A 20,339-nucleotide genomic window follows, 5' to 3' on the forward strand; every position below is an offset into this window, starting at 1 on the left:
AGCCACATGTAGACATTTATTTGTATTTTTTTGCACACAAGAAAATACAAGACAAGGGGCGCATGCAGGTTGCTGACGCCTGCCAGATCTTACAATGCCTGGATAGGTATTTTACACATCAGCTAACCCCATCATGTTAAAGCAATCTGGTGCCCGACTGCACAGTCAATGACGTGGCACACAACCATTGGTTGATGCAACGTCTGAGCAGGAGAACGTGACCAATGTGAGTTTAAAAGCCAAGTGAAAAGTGCATGTGCAGGAGAGGTAAACAACAACAAAAACTACCTGAGGGGCTTGTAAGGGCAAGTTTCAAATATTTATTGAACAAAACAAAAAATGATATCATGATTATTAAAACAGAGAAGCAAATAGTTGGGGATTTACCCAAAGAAAAACATGATGGATCAGGGATAAAAATAAATTAGATAGATTCCGGTCAAATGCTTAATCAACATTGACAGATCAGCAGACGATTATTGGGATGAGTCATTGTATGGAATATCCAGTAGATATTTGTTTCATTTTGTATTTGAAGGAGTTGAAGTTGTTTCAGTTATTGAGGTGGTTTGAGAGACTGTTCCATAAAAACTGACTTCTGTAAGTGATGGAAAATTTGCCCTAATCTGATACAGAAAAGGGGTGTTCAGATCAGTGGCAGTTCTAGGAGAAAATTATTAACCTGCATTTGAAAAGAGATATAAAAGAAACAGGGAAAAGGTTCAGTTTGAATTGGAATATAATTATAATATTTTTTTTTACATTTAGGGACAACTTATTTGCTTTGAACCAGTCATCTACATTATTTAGTTCCAAATGAATTTAAGCGATACGTTTTTGACTTTCTTGATTCGAAAGAAAGTGATATGTTAGTGTCAGCAAATATCAACCCAACCCAGTAGTAATTGAAGTTTTCTTGTGTATGTGGCTGTGTAGATGTTCTCTGCACCATGGCAAAGCTATGAATGCACAGCAACCTGCTTCTGCCAGAAGGAACACTAGGGAATAACCTTGACCAACAGGCTATCCCTCACTCCATTGCATTTTGATGTATTGTGGTGTGTATTTTCTGAGAAATATGGATAACATTTTCTTCCACTTCAAATTGCCGAGTGCAGACCTTCATTCTTTCTATAGCTGTGTTTCCAAGAAATGTGAACAAAAACATCAGAGCTCTGTCTCAGCCCTTACTTCCCTTGTGGTGTCATCAGTCAGCGTCTGTCCAGACATATCATCGTGCTGCTTGACATATCAGTCATTGTGCTGCTCGATAGGCCTTTCTTGCATCTCTGTGAGAATGAAAAATTAATGACACAATGTATTAAACCAATAATTCTTGAACAATAACATGATCTATCATCAAATTTGTAAACTTTCTGGCAATAATTATTTTGCACTGCTATACCCATCAGTCTCAGGACAATTTATTAAAACACCTGCTAGCTTCTCCACCCTACCCAAGACAGTTTCACTAAACCAGATTCAGCATATTTTCACTTCAACAGATGTAATTACATAACGTCTAAATCCAATAGAAAACCCACACATAATCTGTAGTAATATGATATTCTGCCATCTGTTTATATACAGTAGAAATGACAGCTTTCTTTGAAGAAATGCCAATCTTACATTTAAGTCAGGGAGCACCACCCTTACAAGTTTATTTCATGTACAGCTTTGCAGAAATTGAGTCAAAACCCTCACACATTTTTTAAAACATGTAAAGTGTGTGTGGAAGACAAGGTAAAAAGGTGGGCACGCCGGAGGTCGTGACCTTGCTCCGCAAACACTCCAGCTATTCGAGCAGAGTATTGAGCATCCTGCAGACTAGCTGGGAATGCCAAGCTGTTGTTGCCAATGGAATACAAGACCGGCACAGCAGAAACTAATCATAGGTCAAATAAAAGGTCCCTTTCAAACAAGGAACATAAATGTGTAGCTGTGTCATTTGTACATGTACACCCTTGTGAGTTGCACTTACCTCTAACTTGGAAAAATACAGAAAAAAACAAAACTTTCAGATAACTTTTTATTGAGAAATTAAGTATTTGGCAATATAAGAATGGTGAGAATGAACATCAAAATAAAATAATATCATACAAGGAAAGTGAGGTCTAAAGTGTTCCACATTCTAGTACAGTAGCAGGTAACCGGTTAAGTACAATTCTTTCTTTGATTTTACACAGATTGGAATCAGTAAACAAGGTATCATTATTCAGAGGCAATGCAGAACTAAAAACTCTGGCTAAGAGTCTTGCAGAAAATGTGGGCACAACATAAATCTTTCATTATTTCCACAATAAGCCTCTCCTCTGCTGGTATACCAATGCTACCTTTCAGCGACAGCGGAGACTTGATGGAATAATGTCAAGGAAGACTGAGGTTTATTGCTTTGCTGCCTAGAATGATTTCTGTCGCAACTGACATATCATAACCTGATCTAAACTGAGGAACATTGGTGCTTTTCAGCATGGACTGAAGAGTAAGCAAGAATATTCTCTCAGGCGAGAGTCTTCATACACAATTTTCTAAAAAATAACATTAGAAGTGGCCATCGTGTACACATGGAGGTGAGAATACCAAAGGCATTAGCGAGGCATCAAACCTGAGAAGTGTGAAATCAATTGATTTGCTATCTCTCCTTAACAACATCACACTCTCTTAATTCAAAGTACATTTTAAGACATCACCACAACTACTACATGAAAGACTCCTTTCCGAGTGACTCAGACAAGTATAGAAGTATTAAGATACTAGGTTATGACATCTAGACTCATTGGCCTTTCATACATTAGAAATATTTCCACCAGGTGAAAAGACAGCATTGGGTTGCAGGTGTTAGGAGAAGGGGCCCAGGGTTCAGACTGTCTCCAGAGCCTCGGCAGGGACTGTCACACCCACTGTATAGTCACCCCAGGCATGTGACATTTTATCTAAGCTCCTACTGGGGAGAGTAAAAGGACATCTCTCTCTCGTGGCTAAGGGGGGCATACCATTTGCCAAAACATCTGCTTCAGTGGCTCATTAGTAGAGGTAGCTGGAAGAATAACACTTTGCCCAACTGAACACAAACTTCTAAATTGAAAGTGCACAACAGATTTTATGTGTCGTACAGATATTTTTCCTCTGAATAACTGTCCTTTGTTTTGTGAATCTCCCTTTCAGAGACAGAGAAGCTGGAGTGTAACAATACTCTTTTTGTCTTGATTCATTGTGGTTGGTCTCCCACATGGCTGATGCAATGCAAAACAAGTCTATTGTTGTGCCAAAACAAAGACTCCCATTGTTCAATGAGTTAATTCTTGCCATGGTCTTACCATTTACTGTAGCAGCCATCAACATTAATTCAACAAAACAGTGGTGTAAATCATCCCAAAATAGCAGTGCAAGGACAACAGCCATTTTTACTAGTTTCTTAATCACGTAAACAAATCTTTAGCTGGAATATCATTTTTTTAAACAAGTCAATCTATACAAAAGACAGGAGAAAGACAGTTCCCACATAATTTCAACCCAAAAAATGTAATATGTTGACGTTTAATCAACGTGGAAAACTGATTGGAAAAAGTCATCAACGTAAGGGAATTTCGTATTTTTTTCACCCAAATTTGAACCTAAATCCAATGACATGGTGACATTTTTTGTTGATTTGACATCTCAACCAAATGTAAATCAAAACTACACGTTGAACTGACATCTGTGCCCAGTGGATTGTGTATAACAAGTCAGTTGTTTTCAACATTGCAAACTTTAGGCATGTGGTCAGGGGGGATAGAAAGCACTGTTAAAGCACTCAGAGTGGATGTGGCTGTCAGGATCTTCAAAGTCCTCTAATGCCTCACTGTCAGGGTCCTGTGTCAAGGGCTCTACATCCTCGTCTGAGGTAGAGGGGTGGGTGAGGATAATCCGAGGTATCTAGCAGGAAATTGCCCAGAAATTGAACATTAATGAGTGGGAAATAAAATGAGTTAGTTTGAAGGCATACTGACATTTCACAATTGTTGGGATGAGTCCACATCTGACTATCTGTTGTCTAAATTTACACCCCAATCCCAAATGAATGGAAAAGACACACTGAATAAAATGTGGAAATTTGACGGTGTGTATCTTTTCGATTCATCTGGGGTTGAGGTATACTATAGTTGGATCTAAACAACAGATGGTGTGAGACATGACCTAAACTTGATATTACACCACTTATGAGCTTAGAACACATCTAACAAACATTTGAAGTGAAGAATCCCGTTAAGGGCGTTTGATAGTGCTAATACTGTAAATGATGAATTATTCAACAAGAGTGTACATCTAAGGGACACTGAGATGACTGACGAGTTGCAAAGATTGCATCAGCATAGCCGCGGTGGGAAGATGTTTTGAGTTGGGAGATGCTAGAAGAGGCGGGCATGCAGCTCAGCAGACATTTTTTGTAATTGTTTTTTAGAAGGGTCTGGATTTTTTTGTGCGTTTCTTAAACGCATTTCATCCAATTCTACGTAATTTACATGATCGACAACATTAGCAGAATATTTTTTAATACCAATGGCCAAATGCGGGCTACTACTGTGTGACTCACTATTCAGGTAGGATACCATTTTTTGTATTTATTATTATTATTGTATATCATTGTTATTATCGAAGGCCTACTTAATAATCTAAATAAGCAAAACGTGTTTTGTTTCATTCTGTTGGGACATTTTCTTTGGCCAAATGAAGTTTCAACTGTAATGTTGTATTGCCGCAATATAATATCCTGCTCGTATTTTCACTATGAACAACGGCTTGACTTACTTTTGATATTACCCTAATAAAGTTTAGAAACTTTTGTGAAGGTTTGGTATGGTGTGGCTATTAGCCTATTATACTGCAGGCCTATGATATGAAGACAGTGCACACTTGCCCTCCAACTGACTCCGACAGTTGAACTTGAGGTGAGGAAGAATGTTTGAGGACTACCGGAGTTATTCCTCTAATCTAACAATATAATATTTTGATTGAAAAATAACAAATTAGCCTCCTTCATGCCTATATCTGTATAGCAGATCCTGTAGCCTATCTGACATGGATTAAGAAATGCATGTCTCTATCTCTCTGGGGTTAGGCATAAGCTTCTCTTCCTTTATTTATATATGCTACCATTCAAAAGTTTGGGGTCACTTAAAAATGGCCTTGTTTTTGAAAGAAAAGCACATTTTTTGTCCATTAAAATAACATCAAACTGATCAGAAATACAGTGTAGACATTGTTAATGTTGTAAATGACTATTGTAGCTGGAAACGGACGGTTTTAATGGAATATCTACATAGTCGTACAGAGGCCCATTATCAGCAACCAGGCTAATTGATCATTAGAAAACCATTTTGCAATTATGTTAGCACAGCTGAAAACTGTTGTGCTGATTAAAGAAGCAATAAAACTGGCCTTTAGACTAGTTGAGTATCTGGAGCATCAGCATTTGTGGGTTATATATATTCTTTTTTTAGATTAATATCATACAGCGGATGCCTAAGCCTATAGGCCTATGTATGTAATGCCCTGCATTTAGTGCTCAAATCTCTGACAGCTGAACCATGAGGTGGACAATTATTGTTTTAGGAATGTAAAAACAAACAAAAGGGTCAGGGAAAGGGCATACCTAGTCAGTTGCACAACTGAATACGTCTTCCGCATTTAACCCAACCCCTCTGAATCAGAGAGGGGGTGCTTTAATCAACTTCCACGTCTTCGGCGCCCAGGGAGCAGTTATTTTTGGGGGTTAACTGACTTGCTCAAGGTCAGAGTGTCCGCAATCAAAACAAGAAATAGTTTTTCTGTAAATTTGTTAAAGGCTGTTTTTAAGGACATGTCAATGTGGCTTATTGGCCAATATGACTTGTTTATCGATGGCGCTGGCGGCGTGGATGTACGCCCTAATGGGTTACGCACCCGATGCATATGCAGGACTGGTCAATTTCTCAAATGTCCGATACATTTTCTTCTTCCCAGTCACTTGTCTGGCACTAAATTCTCCTATCGGACACCCTGATATATACTGTATATAGTATGCTACAAATAAACTTTCACTTGTTCTAATATCTCAAGATAAGCTACTTTGAAAAACAGTGCTGTTCACTTAGAATCGCTCAAAGGTTGTTGAGAATTGACAGATTCGTAGGCATTTGCTTTCCAAACAGTAGGTCTACGTTTTTCTCGCTATTGTATTTTGAAATGTGTGAAGGGAAAACTGACAGCCATACAAATATAATCCATAGATGGCAGTTCCCATTCAAGTCAGGACTAGCAGCTATTGCTAGTGTACCCATCAGTTTAACAGTCAGTGCCAGGGTTAGAGGTTCCAAAATCATTGTATGGATTGTGTCTATGGCCACAATGCAACAAGCTGTTCTACATTTAGAGCTCGTACTGCCCAAATTGTGGCCTTCCTGACTAAGTGTTTGTGATAAAACTTAATCCACAGAATTTTAGAAGCTATTGATCCTCTGGAGCTGAATTACGCTCTCTGGTGTAGTATTTTCTTTTCTTAATGGCTGTTCAGACAGGAGTAATATAATTTTGTGGAAAGTATTTATTGACACATTTTGGCAAGATTATTTACATTTATTAGGGGGTGTTACAGCACCCCCAGCACCCCTACTTCCCACAGCTATGTGCATCAGAAAGTCCTGAGGCTCTTTAAAAATATATATCATTATCTGTCCTGCCTTCGTCTCCTTCCCATTAACTGGACTGGTTGTTAAAGACTTAACCAGGTGAAAACCAGCCTAATGATGAGCTTCCACCTTGTCAGTTTTTCAGACTAGTGCAGATAAAGGAGAGGGGGTGAGGAAAGGAAAAATGTTTGACCCCTGAGAAGATCCTTTTGCTTACCGTCATTGTATTTTTCACCACTTGAAGTGCATTGCTTTTAAACGAGACCTCCGGTTCTCGTTTCAAGAAGGACCAATTAAGATCGCTCTGCAGATCAGACTGAAAAGAACCAAAGACATGAACAATAATGAAAACCATAACCTAGATGGAGAGAATGTTCAGAGAAAACAAGACAGTATAATAGAGTCATTTTAAAAGGACATCTTGAGGATTTTCTGAAACCTGTGAAATATCCAACCCAAAATGATTCTGTTCTGCCTCACCTTTCTTTGTCAACACAATTATAGTTAGAGCCATTAGTGGTCAACTCCACTCACCCCTCCATTGCCGTTACAGATTCCAGCCTCAATCCTCTTGGTCAGGTCACAATCCACAGAGGGCTCCGAACCTGGCTGCTTGGACTTGGGTCGCTGGTGTCCATCCTCCAGGTCAACAAGCTGCCAGCTCATGAGAATGTCCGTCTCTGCGGTGACGGCAACAGTGCTTTCCTGCTGGGCCCGGCAGGCATCGAGGCGCGGAATAGCCCTCTCCCTCATGACTTTCATCTTGATGCAGCTCCCAGCATTCCTCAGGACAGTGACAGCCTCATGGTGGCTGACCTCCTGCATGTCCAGGCCATTGACCTGGATGGACAAGTGACAAATGATCCGGTTGGATGCCAACGAAAGTAGAAGCAGGGGTCAAGGGTGGGTAATAGAAGCTATCACATCAAAATGTGCATTCACTGAAAATAAACAGGTATATATATGGACCCACAATAGCTCATTCATATCCACATTTGGTCTAAGAATTTGACATTTCATTTGTAGTGCCAATGAAAGGTCAATTCTTTGACCAATATCACTCATATATTGATATCTACTCTCTAGATATAGATATTTTTGTATACTTGCTTTTAGAGCAAAATATTTTTTGTTCAACAAACCAGCATAACTCTGTTGTAACAGTAGCCTATACATGCAGAAAAAGAGGCTGTCTAACACTGCAGCCAACAGTTTATGCATTTGTGTCCATCTAATGGCGCCCTCCGCTGGCCAGGAGGTGAATGGCAATGGCCTTTTTTACTAAGCCTGGTATGGAGGGGATTTTTATTTTACCTTTATTTAACCAGGTAGGCTAGTTGAGAACAAGTTCTCATTTACAACTGTGACCTGGCCAAGATAAGGCAAAGCAGTGTGACACAGACAACACAGAGTTACACATGGAGTAAACAATAAACAAGCCAATGACACAGTAGAAAAAAAAGAAAGTCTATATACAGTGTGTGCAAAAGGCATGAGGAGGTAGGCAATAAATAGGTCATATGAGCAAATAATTACAATTTAGCAGATTAACACTGGAGTGATACATGAGCATATGATGATGTGCAAGTAGAAATACTGGTGTGCAAAAGAGCAGAAAAGTAAATAAAATAAAAACAGTATGGGGATGAGGTAGGTAGATTGGGTGGGCTATTTACAGATGGACTATGTACAGCTGCAGAGACCGGTTAGCAGCTCAGGTAGCTGATGTTTAAAGTTGGGGAGGGAAATAAAAGTCTCCAACTTCAGCGATTTTTGCAATTCGTTCCAGTCACTGGCAGCAGAGAACTGGAAGGAAGGGCGGCCAAATGAGGTGTTGGCTTTGGGGATGATCAGTGAGATATACCTGCTGGAACGTGTGCTACGGGTGGGCGTTGTTATCGTGACCAGTGAACTGAGATAAGGCGGAGCTTTACCTAGCATAGACTTATAGATGACCTGGAGCCAGTGGGTCTGGCGACGAATATGTAGCAAGGGCCAGCCGACTAGAGCATACAGGTCGCAGTGGTGGGTGGTATAAGGTGATTTGGTAACAAAACGGATGGCACTGTGATAGACTGCATCCAGTTTGCTGAGTAGAGTAATGGAAGCTATTTTGTAGATGACATCGCCGAAGTCGAGGATCGGTAGGATAGTCAGTTTTACTAGGGTAAGTTTGGCGGCGTGAGTGAAGGAGGCTTTGTTGCGAAATAGAAAGCCGATTCTAGATTTGATTTTGGATTGGAGATGTTTAATATGAGTCTGGAAGGAGAGTTTACAGTCTAACCAGACACCTAGGTATTTATAGTTGTCCACATATTCTAGGTCGGAACCGTCCAGGGTGGTGATGCTAGTTAGGCGGGCAGGTGCGGGCAGCGAACGGTTGAAAAGCATGCATTTGGTTTTACTAGCGTTTAAGAGCAGTTGGAGGCCACGGAAGGAGTGTTGTATGGCATTGAAGCTTGTTTGTAGGTTTGTTAGCACAGTGTCCAAGGAAGGGCCAGAAGTATACAGAATGGTGTCGTCTGCGTAGAGGTGGATCAGGGAGTCACCTGCAGCAAGAGCGACATCATTGATATATACAGAGAAAAGAGTCGGCCCAAGAATTGAACCCTGTGGTACCCCCATAGAGACTGCCAGAGGTCCGGACAACATGCCCTCCAATTTGACACACTGAACTCTGTCTGCAAAGTAGTTGGTGAACCAGGTGAGGCAGTCATTAGAAAAACAAAGGCTATTGAGTCTGCCGATAAGAATACGGTGATTGACAGAGTTGAAAGCCTTGGCCAGGTCGATGAAGACCGCTGTACAGTACTGTCTTTTATCGATGGCAGTTATGATATCGTTTAGAACCTTGAGCGTGGCTGAGGTGCACCCGTGACCGGCTCAGAAACCGGATTGCACAGCAGAGAAGGTACGGTGGGATTCGAAATGGTCAGTGATCTGTTTATTAACTTGGCTTTCGAAGACTTTAGATAGGCAGGGCAGGATGGAAATAGGTCTGTAACAGTTTGGGTCTAGGGTGTCACCCCCTTTGAAGAGGGGGATGACCGCGGCAGCTTTCCAATCTTTAGGGATCTCAGACGATACGAAAGAGAGGTTGAACAGGCTGGTAATAGAGGTTGCAACAATGGCGGCGGATAGTTTTAGAAAGAGAGGGAGCAGATTGTCTAGCCCAGCTGATATGTACGGGTCCAGGGTTTGCAGCTCTTTCAGAACATCTGCTATCTGGATTTGGGTGAAGGAGAAACTGGGGAGGCTTGGGCGAGTAGCTGCGGGGGGGGGGGGGGGGGGCGGAGCTGTTGGCTGGGGTTGGAGTAGCTAGGAGGAAGGCATGGCCAACCGTTGAGAAATGCTTATTGAAATTTTCGATTATCATGGATTTATCGGTGGTGATCGTGTTACCTAGCCTCAGTGCAGTGGGCAGCTTGGAGGAGGTGCTCTTGTTCTCCATGGACTTTACAGTGTCCCAAAACTTTTTGGAGTTAGAGCTACAGGATGCAAATTTCTGCTCGAAAAAGCTAGCCTTTGCTTTCCTGACTGACTGCGTGTATTGGTTCCTGACTTCCCTGAACAGTTGCATATCGCGGGGACTTTTCGATGCTATTGCAGTCCGCCACAGGATGTTTTTGTGCTGGTCAAGGGCAGTCAGGTCTGGAGTGAACCAAGGGCTATATCTGTTCTTAGTTCTGCATTTTTTGAACGGGGCATGCTTATCTAAGATGGTGAGGAAATTACTTTTAAAGAATGACCAGGCATCCTCGACTGACAGGATGAGGTCAATATCCTTCCAGGATACCCGGGCCAGGTCGATTAGAAAGGCCTGCTCGCAGAAGTGTTTTAGGGAGCATTTGACAGTGATGATGGGTGGTCGTTTGACCGCAGACCCATAGCGGATACAGGCAATGAGGCAGTGATCCTGATTGAAAACAGCAGAGGTGTATTTGGAGGGCAAGTTGGTCAGGATAATGTCTATGAGGGTGTCCATGTTTACGGATTTAGGGTTGTACCTGGTGGGTTCCTTGATGATTTGTGTGAGATTGAGGGCATCTAGCTTAGATTGTAGGACTGCCGGGGTGTTAAGCATATCCCAGTTTAGGTCACCTAACAGAACGAACTCTGAGGCTAGATGGGGGGCGATCAATTCACAAATGGTGTCCAGGGCACAGCTGGGAGCGGAGGGGGGTCGATAGCAGGCGGCAACAGTGAGAGACTTATTTCTGGAGAGATTAATTTTTAAAATTAGAAGTTCGAACTGTTTGGGTATAGACCTGGAAAGTATGACAAAACTTTGCAGGCTATCCCTGCAGTAGATTGCAACTCCTCCCCCTTTGGCAGTTCTATCTTGACGGAAAAAGTTGTAGTTGGAAATGTAGGCTGGGATGTGAGGCTGGTGATTTATCATATGGCAGTCATAAGACCTACATGTAAATAATCAGATCGGCTAAAACTACAGGGACTATAAACATGGAAGGATGTTTGGGTCCAACCTCCAGTACTCTGTCTCCAATGTGGACCCCTGCCTTTTCTGATGGCCCTCCTTTCGACACTCTGGAAATAAAGATGCCCTGAAAAAATAAAATATACACTAGTAGAAGTACAACAACTGGCATTTAAATGGTGAACATGATCAAGGGAATTGTTTTAATCAACTGTGGTTTCACTGCGCCTCCAATAATCTGAATCTGGATTTGTCTGCATCTCTCATGCTTCTTAAATAAGTCAGCTGAGAGCTACCACTGAAATGTAATATCAACTGCTTAAATACATATTCAGCTATATTACTGCTGGCTAACATTCCTGCCATTTATAAATGCCACTCCACAGATATTATTATTAGCTATCGTTATCATGCAGGTGGTGGTGCTTCGATTGGAGTTGCAGCAGTGCTGCATCAAGTCTGACAGCTCTGCTGCTCCTGCGATAAGGCTGACCTCATCACGCTCCTTGTAAGGCAGAGAGCCCTTCCCTCCTGCAATGCTGATTCCCAGACTGCCCCTCTGGCCGCAAACTTTGATCTGTAGCTAAGTGGGAAAAAACACAATTAGAGAACAAATGGGCCTGTATCTCAACAGACCGACCTACAAAAAGAACTTGGCCTGCATACAAATGAAAAATTATAGTACACCTCTACCACAAAGCTTTTATACCATGGGACTTGCATTGTAGCACTAGTAGGAACTGAAGTTTGAAAAACAAATTGAATACATTATATCATAGGGCATGCAGATTTACTCTTAAGGGCACTTTGGAGATGACTGATTTGTGTGACGAGGTCCTGTCAGCAGCCCCAGCTTGGACTGGTTTCCCGGAGCTAGCAAGGTTTTCAGTGCTATGTGGGGGGGACTGGGGACTGGGCCCTGCTTGCTGAGCTCTGCATCGCTGCAGTTTCCTGTCCTCCTGGATGTCTCCCCTGTCATGCCTGAACCTCCTAGGCATCCCCTCTCCCTCAGAGAAATGGACAGAACCATCCTTGGAGAAGGGAGGAAGAGAAGGAAGAGGGAGAGAAAGGAAAACGTTGCAATCTGTAGCTTTCAGCAGCTTATAAGTACAACCTTTTGATCTTGATCTCTGGAGACGGAAAAAAATATATACCCAATAAGTAGGACGTCAACAAAGTGAGACCTCAAAATCTAAAGTAAATCTAATCAAATCAAAGACAACAAATGAGACACATAAGGTCAACGGAAGAGTACGCTCACTTCTTCAAGCTGTTCCTCCTCGATCTGCTCAGCATCCTTCTCTGGACTGGAGCAGCGTCCCCTCACGCTGTCATTGACGGGGAACAGGTTGAGGCCCCCATGCAGGAGCTCCTTGGAGGCTCCCACCCAGCGCAGGCCAGAGATGGGCCAGTTGTGGCTACTGCTGCCACTGGAGGATGTGTTAGCCTGAGCATTTCTACACCCCTGGAGAGTCAGAAAATATCATGCATAGCTAAACATGTTATGATTGCAGATTAGTCTGATTGTGGATCAGAGCTCATTTTGCTGATTGAGATTACACTTCAAAGATAAGATAAATCGACTTTAAAATTGTGTGATTTAGTTTTAAACTGAAATAGTGCACAGTTTTAAACTAGTGTACGCACAGTAACACAATAAACATTCGTACATACCTGCCTTTACTTTTCTTTAAAGTTCATAAGCAGGAATGTACACTATATACACAAAAGCATGTGGACACCCCTTCAAATTAGTGGATTCGGCTGTTTCAGCCAACAACCGTTGCTGACAGGTGTATAAAATCGAGCACAAAGCCATGCAATCTCCATAGACAAACAAGGGCATTAGAATGGCCTTACTGAAGAGCTCAGTGACTTTCAACGTGGCACTGTAATAGGATGCCACCTTTCCAACAAGTTAGTTCAACAAATTTCTGACCTGCTAGAGCTGCCCCAGTCAACTGTAAGTAGTTATTGTGAAGTGGAAACGTCTAGGAGCAACAACAGCTCAGCCGCGAAGTGGTAGTCCACAGAATGGGACCGCCGAATGCTGAAGCATATAGCGCATAAAAAGTGTCTGTCCTCGGTTGCAACACACACTACAGAGTTCCAAACTGCCTCTGGAAGCAACGTCAGCACAATAACTGTTTGTCAGGTGTTTCATGAAATGAGCTTCCATGGCCAAGCAGCCGCACACAAACCCAAGATCGCCATGCGCAATGCCAAGCTGCGGCTGGAGTGGTGTAAAGCTCACCGCCATTGGACTCTGGAGCAGTGGAAATGCATTCTCTGGAGTGATGAATCCCGCTTGAATCCGGGTTTGGCAGATGCCAGGAGAACGCTACCTGCCCCAATGCATAATGCCAACTGTGAAGTTGGAGGAATAATGGTCTGGGGCTGTTTTTCATGGTTCGGGCTAGGCGCCTTTGTTACAGTGAAGGGAAATCTTAAAGCTACAGCATACAATGACATTCTAGACAATTCTGTGCTTCCAATTTTGTGGCAACAGTTTGGGGAAGGCCCTTTCCTGTTTCAGCATGACAATGCCCCCGTACACAAAGTGAGGTCCATACAGAAATGGTTTGTTGAGATCGGTGTGGAAGAACTTGACTTGCCTGCACAGAGCCCTGACCTCAACCCCATCGAACACCTTTGGGATGAATTGGAACGCCGAATGCGAGCCAGGCCTAATCGTCCAACATCCGTGCCCAACCTCACTAATGCTCATGGCTGAATGGAAGCAAGTCCTCACAGTAATGTTCCAACATCTAGTGGAAAGCCTTCCCAGAAGAAGAGAGGCTGTTAAAGCAGCAAAGGGGGGACCAACTCCATATTAATGCCCATGATTTTGGAGTGAGATGTTCAATGAGCATGTTTGCACATACTTTTGGTCATGTAGTGTATGAGGACTGTGTCCAAGTGCTGTGAAATAGTAGCCAATACACCAAAAGCTATTTATTTATTTTGTACATTGCAATTATCTCCATCTTAAAGGCCTAGAGCAGTCAAAAACTAGATTTCCTGTGGTTTATATATATATATATATATATATATATATATATATATATATATATATATATATATATATATATATATATATATATATATATATATATATATATATATACACACACCCCCCCCCCCCACTATTGAGGTTGGATTAATACTGAAATTGTGAAAATGATAATGCCCTTTTAGTGTAAAAGATGTTTGAAAAGTCCATCTGAAATTTCTGCCTGTTTTGGTGGGAGGGAGTTTTGGCCTTTCATGGTAACACATGCAGAAAATTAGTTAATAGACCAATAAGAAAGAGTTCCAAAACTCTCTGCCAATAACAGCTAATTTTCAGTTTTCCCTTCACCACTCAAACCACTCCCAGACAGTCCTAGCAAAATTCTTGTTTAAGAGGTTTTTCTTTGCTAAGAAGCTATTTGTTTATCTTTTATGATTTTAATTTAAAAACAAAATCAGGTACTTAATTGTTACCCAGAAAATATTTGATAAAGTCAAAATGGCTGAATTGAACCTTTAAGGCATCGCTGTTCAAAATGAGCTAAATCCAGAAGTTATTGCACAATAAGAATACAAAGCCAGGAGAAAACCTGATGCACATTATACATAAATTACAATTTAACACAGAAAAATGTGTTAGATTATGTATTGTTAAGCAGCAATAAACTTTATTGGATTATGAACTAAATTTAAATTTACCTTTAGATCATTGGCACGAATAATGCTCAGATTAAATATTTGTATTATTGTAGGATTAAAATGGAATCATGATACAGTGAGTTCACTGTGCAGGCACTAGACAGGCTGCCCACAAAAAGCACCATGGCATGAGGAGGAATGCTATGTAATGTAGCAGTACTGTTTGAGATAATTAGTTCTTGTGAAATTATGTTCTTACCGGACAGTATATCTGTCTACATTTCAGATGAAAGGAAACTTTGTTCTCCATTCTCAATTAGTTTACATTCTTGTTAATTAATTTACACACTTGAGAACTGCATGCTCATGCAATTCAGTGCCGGTCACGACCAGCTCTATGCATATTTATCAGTAGTTGATTGTATTTCATTTCTGTTAGGTTTCAGAGGCAAAGCACCACGTACATCATTGCAGCTGTTAAGACCAAAGGATATTGTAGCAATCTAGAGGCTTTAATCAATTATAGAAGTCTAGTGACATGGCAGGAAACAGTGAGCTCTGCCTTTCCAGGAATGATGAAATCAGAGAGACAGTCCCTTTGGGAGATGTACACACTTCCTTTACAAAATGGCAGATAAGGAAAAGTAAGCTATACAGTTCCATTGGTTATCTATTGAGGACCAGAACACTTCAGAAGCAGAGTGATATCGTGCCTTCAGAAAGTATTCACAAACCCTTGACTTACATTTTGTTGTGCTACAGCCTGAATTTAAAATTGATTAAAATGGGATTTATGGTCACTGGCCTACACACAATACCCCATCACAATACCCCATAATGTCAAAGTGGAATGAAGTTGTTTGAAATGTTTACAAAGTAATTAAAAATGAAAAGCTGAAATGTCTTGAGTCATTAAGTATTCAACCCATTTGTTATGGCAAGCCTAAATAATTTCAAGAGTACACATTTGTTTAACAAGTCAAATAATAAACTGCATGGCCTCTGTTTAATAATAATAGCGTTTAACATGATTTTGGAATTACTACCTCATCTCTGTATCCAACACATACAATTATCTTTAAGGTCCCTCAGTCGCGCAGTGAATTTCAAACCAAGATTAAACCACATAGACCAGGAAGGTTTTACAATGTCTCACAAAGAAGGGCACCTACAGTATTGGTAGATGAGTAAAAATATCCCTTTGAGCATGGTGTTTCAATACACCCAGTCACTACAAAGATACTGGCGCCCTTCCTAACTCACTTGCCGGAGAGGAAGAAAACCGCCCAGGGATTTTAAAATAGAGTTTAATGACTGTGATACAAGAAAACTGAGGATGGATCAACAACATTCTTGTTACTCCACAATACTAACCTAATTGATAGAGTGAAAAGGAAGCCTGTACAGAAAACTATTCCAAAACATGCATCCTGTTCTCAATACAGTGTTATGCTTGGGGCAAATCCAATACAACACATTTTTTTTAACCTTTATTTAACTAGACAAGTCAGTTAAGAACAAATTCTTATTTACAATGACGGCCAACTGCCTTGTTCAGGGGCAGAATGACAGATTTTTACCTTGTCAGCTCGGGATTTGATCCAGCAACCTTTCGGTTACTGGCCAACGCTCTAACCACTAGGCTACCTGCCACTAGGCTATCTGTATACTCCATATTTTTCAAGCATAGTGGCGGCTGCATCATGTTATGAGTATGCTTGTAATCATTACGGACTGGGGAGTTTTTCAGGATACAAAAAGAAACTGAATGGAGCTAAGCACAGGCAAAACCCTGGAGTAAAACCTGGTTCAGTCTGCTTTCCACAAGAAACTGGGAGATTAATTCACCTATCAGCACAGGCAAAATCCAAGAATAAAACCTGGATCAGTCTGCTTTCCACCAGATAGTGGGAGATGAATTCCCCTTTCAGCAGGACAATAACCTAAAACAAGGCCAAATCTATACTGGAGTTGCTTACCAAGAAGACGGTGAATGTTCCTGTATGGCCAAGTTACAGTTTTGACTTAAATCTACTTGAAACCCTAGGCAAATCTTGAAAATGGTTGTCTAGCAACGATCAACAACCAATTTGCCAGAGCTTAAAGCAGTTTGAAAAGAATAATGGGCAAATATTGTACAATCCAGGTGTGCAAAGCTCTGAGACTTGTCCAGTAGGACTTACAGCAGTAATTCTAACTTGTATTGACTCAGGCGTGTAAATATTTATGTAAATAAGATATTTCTGTATTTCATTTTCAATAAATTAGCAAACATTTCTAAAAACATGTTTCACTTTGTCATTATGGGGTATTGTGTGTAGATAGGTGGGAAAAAATATTTTTAATCCATTTTGAATTCAGGCTGTAAGAACAAATTGTGGAATAAGTCAAGAGGTATGAATACTTTCTGAAGGCACTGTAGACTTGAAAATCATACAAGCTGTTCAGGGGATGTATAATTTGCTTTTACAAGCCTAAATAAAACCAGGGCACGGTTAGGGATAATGATACTCATTGCATTGTATTAATACAATATAAACACCTACTTGAGATAAACACATGGAATTTAAACTTATTGAATGCAACATTGAATGCAGTCAATACTTACACTCTCATTTCAAGACAAGCAGACTTCACATACAGCACACGACAGTTAGGTGAGGTGTTGCATACTATATACACAAGTCATGCAATGCAAGTTGGATAGACAAAACAGGAGATGAATGGTTGAGGAAAAAGTACTAACGTGTGTATGTGAATGACCACCCTGATGAGCTCTTTATCAATGGGCTTTGTTAAAACTGAGAGTGATTTCTTAAAAAAAAAAAATGAAATTAAACTTTTTAAATCTAATACAATTTTAAATGGCAAATACATACAGTATTTAAGAATAATCAATGATAACGGGCATGTGCGGCTTGAATATAAAAAATATGGCGTTTATGATTTGACATGTTAACAGTTATGAGACGTTAGATGACATGTTAACAATTGTGAGCTGGTGAAGCAAAAATGGAAGGTCTACATTTTTCATAAAGGACTAAAGGCTGAAACACTAAAGACTAATGGACTAAAAACGGAGTTAAGGGGAATAACGAATCATGTTTGGTTTTAAACCCATTTTATTTTATCAGTGATTAAAAGTAATCCAAATCTGTAGGCTCAGTGTCCAATGCCAATTTCAAATTGTTTTTGTGCAGCTTGATCATTAAAGAAAATAATTTAAAAAGAAAAATGAAATCCACATTAAAACAAATTTATATGGTCCTCTCCTTGAAATACATTTAAAACAAAAAAAGTTAAATCAATGTTGTAGTGTACCATTTGAAGAACAATCCGTTTTTATGAAGCCGCAATAAACTTTAAGAAGTGCATTAGTGTATGCTTCAACTGCATTTTCAAAAGATTCCACCCTGGTCCTTATTACCTTGTTTGTAATGAAATTGGCCATTGAAAGTCCAAGCTCATGTGTTAAAGGGAGAAAGTGGCAAATGTTAAAATGCAGCCGTTTCTGGTATTAAGAAAACATTTCAAAGCAGTAAATCGCAATGAAAGAAAGTAAGACAGCCTTGTCACTTCCACTCAATCGGTTGTGGGAGAGTGGTTATGGTACATGTTCCAAACTTAATTACAAAATTACCAAACATGTCTATATGAAAATGAGTTAAGGATTTGATTAAGAAGTTAGACAATGGAGTAGAAAAGAAGATCCGAGGCTGTCTACTCACCCAAAGGGAATTATATTGTTTTGATAAGACATTAGCAACTGCATTTTTGTTAATTTCTTTACTTAAAAAGAAAACACTAAAAAGGAAATAAAATACGTACCAAATACCAAGATATAACATTTTTTAAATTCTGCGATAGTTTAAGAAACTTGCTATACATTGTTTTAATTTACACCATCTGAGCTGCCAAAAAGTATAAAAGTATCAATATTCACAAATGACTATACAATAACCCTTAAATCAGTAGGTCCAAAAACTAAGTATCCCCAAAATGTAAAAAGAAATATTCCCCCAGTGTTTAAAAATAAAACAAATATATATAAAGAAGTCAACAATATTTAATATACTTAAGAGTTACAGTAGTGCAACTACCTATTGTCTGTAAAAAAAAAAGGAAAAAAATACATCTTTAAAAAGCACTAACTTTAAAAAATACCTTTAAAAAAGGAGCACACCTGTGCATATTATTGCAGTTTGAAAAGATAGCACAATAGTTTGAAAAGAAGGCACATGGGCCCTGGTAGTCTGAGCCAGATACCGTGCAGGGTATTGGAGATGAAGTAAGATACTGGACAAGAGGATCACAGCAGAGTCCCAGGGATGAGCTGCAGGAGGGGTAGGTAGGTCACAGAGGGGTTTGTGGGGAAAAGTAGGTTCAAGGGGTTGTGCAGGAGAACATGGCGAGAGACACAGGAGGTAAGAATGTTTCTGAGGTAAGAGTCACACAGACGTGGTGACTGTAGCATTATTGACCTCGTTTTTGTTGGAATCCAGGCCTTTGGCGGCATTCAGGTCGTTGCGGAGGTTCTCCGCTGCTTTCTTCATAGTCTTCAGCTCGCCTGGGTGAGGAGTGGCCCGTCGCATCAGCGTTCCCTGTGGGGAGGAAACAAAGAGGGACAGGGAGGAGAAACAGTGAGACGGATCTGTAAGACTGAATGGACCCAGATTATACAACAACAGGTCTGTCATTCTGTCATGTATTATATTACCTTCATAGCAACGTATATAATATGTTATACACTCAGTGACCAGTTTATGCATGGTTCGTTCCTACAGACAGTGAGTCACATGGCCATGACTTTGGTATATACTGTAAAGCAGGCAGACAGGCATTGAGGCATTCAGCTACTGTTCGATTGAACGTTAGAATGGGCAAAACGGGTGACCTAAGCAACTTTAACCGTGGTATGATCATCGGTGCCTAGCGCACCAGTTCCAGTATCTCAGAAACGGCCAGCCTCCTAGGCTTTTCATGCACGGTAGTGTCTAGGGTTTCCTGAAAATAGTGCAAAAAACATCCAGTAAGTGGCAGTCCCGTGGATGAAAGCAGCTTGTTGATGAGAGGTCGAAAGAGAATGGCAAGAATCATGCAAGCGAACAGGTGGGCCACAAACAGGCAAATAACGGAGCAGAACAACAGTGGTGTGAAATTCGCATCTCAGTCCTTGTCACGGATGGGCTATTGCAGCAAATGACCACACCAGGTTACACTCCTATCAGCTAAAAACAAGTGGTGGCTCCAGTGGGCACGCAAACACCAACACTGAACAATTGAGGAGTGGGGAAAAAAAATATTGCCTGGTCCGACGAATCCCGGTTCATGTTGTGTCATGCTGATGGCAGAGTCAGGATTTGGTGTAAGCAGCATGAGTCCAGAGCCTAGTGCACCTTAGGTCCCTTGATACCATTTGAGCAATATTTCCATGACCCCAAAGAATGCAGGCTGTTCTGGAAGCAAATGGGGTTATGATCCGGTACTATATGAGTAAACTGGCAACTGAGTGTACATCTGCACTTGGACATACAGTAAGGTCCAAAATTATTGGCACCCTTGATAAAAATGTTTTTCTTTAATACTGTATAAATATTGAATGC

At 40.6% G+C, this 20,339-nt stretch overlaps 2 protein-coding genes across 2 annotated transcripts in view; both read right to left on the bottom strand.

Moving 5' to 3' along the window:
- Nucleotides 1-3,642: 3,642 nt before the first annotated feature.
- On the bottom strand, nt 3,643-12,784 carry LOC115153434 (delphilin-like). The gene is made up of 7 exons (XM_029698874.1): nt 12,347-12,784; nt 11,880-12,116; nt 11,579-11,668; nt 11,135-11,212; nt 7,182-7,487; nt 6,865-6,963; nt 3,643-3,915 (listed from the first exon to the last, which is right to left on the bottom strand). Exons 2-7 carry the CDS (start codon nt 12,081-12,083, stop codon nt 3,763-3,765), a joined length of 930 nt encoding a protein of 309 aa, XP_029554734.1. The 5' UTR covers nt 12,084-12,116; nt 12,347-12,784; the 3' UTR covers nt 3,643-3,762.
- Nucleotides 12,785-17,818: 5,034 nt separating this feature from the next.
- Nucleotides 17,819-20,339, bottom strand: part of LOC115153435 (leucine-rich repeat-containing protein 1-like) — a 69,759-nt gene continuing 67,238 nt past the window's right edge. Inside the window, exon 14 of the mRNA XM_029698875.1 lies at nt 17,819-19,337. Within this exon, the coding sequence (XP_029554735.1) occupies nt 19,185-19,337 (153 nt within the window). The 3' untranslated portion in view covers nt 17,819-19,184. The remainder of the gene's footprint in view (nt 19,338-20,339) is intronic.

The sequence above is a fragment of the Salmo trutta genome, chromosome 18 (genome assembly GCF_901001165.1).
Source record: "Salmo trutta chromosome 18, fSalTru1.1, whole genome shotgun sequence".
Classification (NCBI taxonomy): Eukaryota; Metazoa; Chordata; class Actinopteri; order Salmoniformes; family Salmonidae; genus Salmo; species Salmo trutta.